The sequence below is a fragment of the Rhea americana genome, unplaced genomic scaffold (genome assembly GCF_003343005.1).
Source record: "Rhea americana isolate MKP2758 unplaced genomic scaffold, rheAme1 scaffold_226, whole genome shotgun sequence".
NCBI classification, from domain to species: domain Eukaryota; kingdom Metazoa; phylum Chordata; class Aves; order Rheiformes; family Rheidae; genus Rhea; species Rhea americana.
In genome coordinates, this window is record NW_028186342.1 from 71,381 (window position 1) to 75,594 (window position 4,214).

Below are 4,214 nucleotides of genomic sequence, written 5' to 3' on the forward strand. Positions count from 1 at the left end.
CGCAGAGCCCCGGCGGACGGACGCCCCCGGCGAGCCCGCCCCAGAAATGGGCATCTTCGCGGCAGCGAATCGGGAGTTCGAAAGCACCGAGGTAAGCAGCAGAGCGGGGCCTGCGCGGGCGCCGCGGCGGTGCCGCCGGGGGCTCGCGGTGCCTTAAAGCGCAGTTGAGTCCCGTCGTTGCCCTCCGCCGCTGTAGCCAAGCGGGAACTTCGTGCGAGTCGTGAGCCGCGTCGCTCACCCTGCGGGATGAGAAACGGGAGCCATTTTCAGTTTGATTCTCTGCCCGAAGTTGAGTTGAGGAAATCGATCTGAGAGCGTTGCACGCTAGTACGTGTTAAACACTGTATTGGCAAATGGGTATCATCCTTTCTCCCATAAGCACGGAATGGTCCTGCCATTACATTAGCATTTTCTTTGCCTTTTGTAGTTAATCTGTTTAAATCCTTCCTTATAGCTCCTGCTTTTCTGTGGTCTTACATATCATTGTGAACACACGTGGTCTCATTTTAACCACTGAATTTTATTATACCCAGTAATTACTGAGTGCCTTTATACACTAGAGTCACAGGGGAAGATGGCTGGGTAGCAGTAATACAGGAATTTTTGCAGAAAATACCTTGTCTGACTGATAACTCCATTGCTCTTACTTTTAGTCAGGAAGTGACACCTCAGACATTGCAGAAGAATTTGCTTCAGAAGATGGAGAGGGAAAGTCCCCAGAAGAAATAGCATCTACTTTGAAAACAGGACTGGAAGACTCTGTTCTCCCTGATACTCAGTTACAAGGGGAAGAAAGACCAACAAGCACTTGCTCTTCTTCCAGTGTGGTGGGAGAAGTAGTGAAAACTATGCAGCACTTCATGGAGAAGTTCAGCATGGACCTGCTCACTGTTACACAGGCCTTTCTGAAAAACACTGGTGAAGTAGAGACTACCTTAAACTTCCTGCAGACAGGACAGCGCTTGGATGGATACCCTGTGTGGAGCAGAGAGGATGATTTAGAATTGCAAAAAGACGATGAACATGCCAGAAGTAAACTAATAGCAAAATTCGGAGCTGAAAATGTAGCAAGAAGAATAGCGTTTAGGAAGAGTTAGATAGCAAAATAGTAGAAAATGACTGATCTAGGACTGTGGCAAGAACTTTAAAAGCAGAGTAATTTTACAAGTACAAATGTGATGGAAAATTTATTTTAATATTCTGAAGTCTCATAAATTCTTTAAAATGAACAAGCCCGTATCATATATATATATATATATATATATATATATATATGTATGTATATATGTATATTTATAAAGGACCTATTTTGTATTTGGGTGATTTTTTTTTTTGTAACATTGAGTATACTGAAGACTTTAAAGTAAAAAAATGTTGACGAGAGAAAGGTCCTGTTCAGTATAAAGCAAGCTTTCAGTGATAAACTTGAAATTACGCATCTGCTATGTAAACCAGTTGGCAGTCCAATCTGTACATTGCTTCATGGAAAGGCTATTGAACGGTGAGAGCAGTAAAGTGTGACAAAATCACATTCAGTGTTCTGGCCTTTAGCTGCATTAAGCAGCCTGCTCTTTGTCGTGTGTCTGTCACTTCAGAGTTCTGTGGCTGATCATCTAATACCCTGCTCTCCCAAATGATCTGTCAGTTACCTTCTCAGGACAGTAGGCAGCCATCTCAATTTCTGTGTTAACAAGAAGGCGTCACATGCCAAAGAGCCTCTAGGAAAACAAACAAACAAACAAAAAGACTCCAAACTCCACTATTTTGGGGGGAATGTTACTGACATATAAATAGAGTAGTTTAATATACAGAAGTTCCTGCATATTGTAATTGTAAATATTTAAGTTCCTGTATGCATCCCTCCCTTATTACACTAATCGCTATGGGAAAAATTGTTTTACTATCGGTAGAATTGCATAGCATCACTTTTCACGAAGGCTCCAATAGGACATATGCCCTGTAATTTTTCATGATTAAAAACAGATAATGTGTTTATAGTCCAAATAAGCAGACTCATTCATGAGATGATGCAGGACAGAACAAAACTTGGTTTAAGGAACCAGATGATCTTTGTATTAAATTTACTTTGTTCTCCTCTCAATATAAGGCTTTTCAGGTTTGTTTGGCACAGTACTTGCACAGCCTACCTTCAGTTAGGCAGCACAGGTGTTCTACTGTTTCAGGTTTAATTTTAAATCTACCAGTCAGCTCTGGCTTAAGTTATCACCCAATTGTTTAGGAGGAAGTCACTTAAATCAAAAGTGATTTGATTTAGAGCGAAAGCATCAAATGATTCCCACATTAGCTTTCACCTCCTAGGGAAGAATACCTTTTGCAATGTTCAGCAAAGTTTCTAGTTAGGATCAAATGATCTTTTTTCCTCAGAAAATGTGCGAATCAGGTCAATGCTACTTTTAGCTGGGTGTTTTATCTCAAGACATTGGTGAGGAGTATGCTATTTGGCTACTGTCTGTGATGCACTTCCCTGTAGCAGCACACAGTCATCATATAAAGGATGTCAGAGGGTACATCCCTGCCCATTCCCTTCATACATGTATATGCACCTGTTGTCCAAGAGCTTGTCTAATTTCTTTCTGCGTTCACTGATACTGTTTCTTCCCAATAACCTTTCATAGCAGAAAGCTCCAGAAGGTACCTATGTGTTTTAAACTGATCTCTACCCTTTTCACGAAGTGTTCTTCACTGCTAGTATTACAGGATCTGTTTAACAACGTTAACTAGCGGCTGCCTTCATGATTTCAAACACCTTGATTATAAGCCCCCACATACAACTTGCATCTCTGTAGATGGCAGCACCCCAACCTATTCAGCCTAAAAAAAAGTAATGCTTGCACCAGGCCATGGGGGGCAGTTGGCACGACCAGGTGTATGTGCCCTGTGTCAAGTCTGATACAGCTAGGTACAAGTTAACAAATGCTCGGAGTTCAGGTATCCATCAGCTAAGAAAGAGAATAACATTGCAAGAATATAGTCACAATCTGAAAAAAACAGACTGATACCATGCTCTGGTCACTACTTTAACATTATTTTCCAACCTTACCATTCTGTGATTCTATGATTGTTTGAATAACCACTCCCAAAATGACAATTGAACACTAATCATAACTCCTGTAAATCTGGAATTCAGTCATTCTTTGGTGAAATAAAATGGGTTTATAAACACAAAAAGTTTTTACTAAAATTAGGTTTAGGTTCTTTGCTTATTGCATTGTTATGCTCTTAAAAAAAAGTCTGAATTAGGATATAGCCAATATTAAGCCAGTTCAAATTACATTAAAAGCTAATGATAATGATATAATGACTGCTACTCCAGTTCAGAAAACTTCTGTCCTGAAACACCAACTGATTTACTTGGAGAGTTGACCATTGTTAACTACATAAATGGCAAAACTCTGGTTTAGGCTATGGAGTGTCTGACTGCACAAATCATTCCTGCTGAAAGAGAGGATGATTTGGTGTAGTCATGCTGCTCAGACTGGTTCCTTGGGACTTTTTGTGGAAGATCAGACAAGTATTTAACAAGAATGCCCAGGAGAACATAGTAAAGGAAGTAAGATTTAAAACAATTAGAAACTTTACCAGCTATGCTTGAAATCCAAGGACTGCTGATGACCAGGATCAATGGCACAAGCTCCATCATCTTCTGCAGCCAAATCTCACAGTTCAGTGAGAGTGTTCACATAGCCAAAACTGCTCCTGAATTCAAAGTGAGAGGGTGTGCACAATAAATGTCTGCAACATGAAAATATCAAATGTAAGGCTCACTATGCTTTTTAGTATTACCATGTTTTAAGTGACACTTTCTTTAAGAGTGAGCTTGTCCTTTTCAGAGCAATTAGACCTGCAATGCAAAATTCTGAGTACAAACATCATGCTTTAACCTTTGCAGAACTATGCAAAGGCCTTGTTTAACTCAGAACTTCTCCCTATGCACTCCGTGCACCCATTAGGTGTAGGAACTTGAAAGATGTATGATGCAGAGGGCTCAGCTTATTCAAGGTGGCCCTTTTTCCACCTGTTCCGGACTTTTGAAAAGCTCTGTTTATCCAACGATACACTCTTCTTTATGCAGGTGCATGGGTTTAAGTATCTTCATTCCACCTCTCTTCCCAGTAACAGGACCCAGGGATGGCACCACATCATACAGTTCTATTTCAGGGTATTCTGGCTCCACTTTCTCCCATAACCCCTCC

General features: G+C 40.8%; 1 protein-coding gene across 1 annotated transcript in view; it reads left to right on the forward strand.

Annotated features, from left to right (window-relative positions):
* TERF2IP (TERF2 interacting protein) overlaps positions 1 to 2,106 on the forward strand; it is a 2,885-nt gene extending 779 nt beyond the window's left edge. Inside the window, exons 2-3 of the mRNA XM_085305741.1 lie at positions 8 to 91; positions 654 to 2,106. Of these exons, the coding sequence (XP_085161867.1) occupies positions 8 to 91; positions 654 to 1,097 (528 nt within the window). The 3' untranslated portion in view covers positions 1,098 to 2,106. The remainder of the gene's footprint in view (positions 1 to 7; positions 92 to 653) is intronic.
* Positions 2,107 to 4,214: the final 2,108 nt, after the last annotated feature.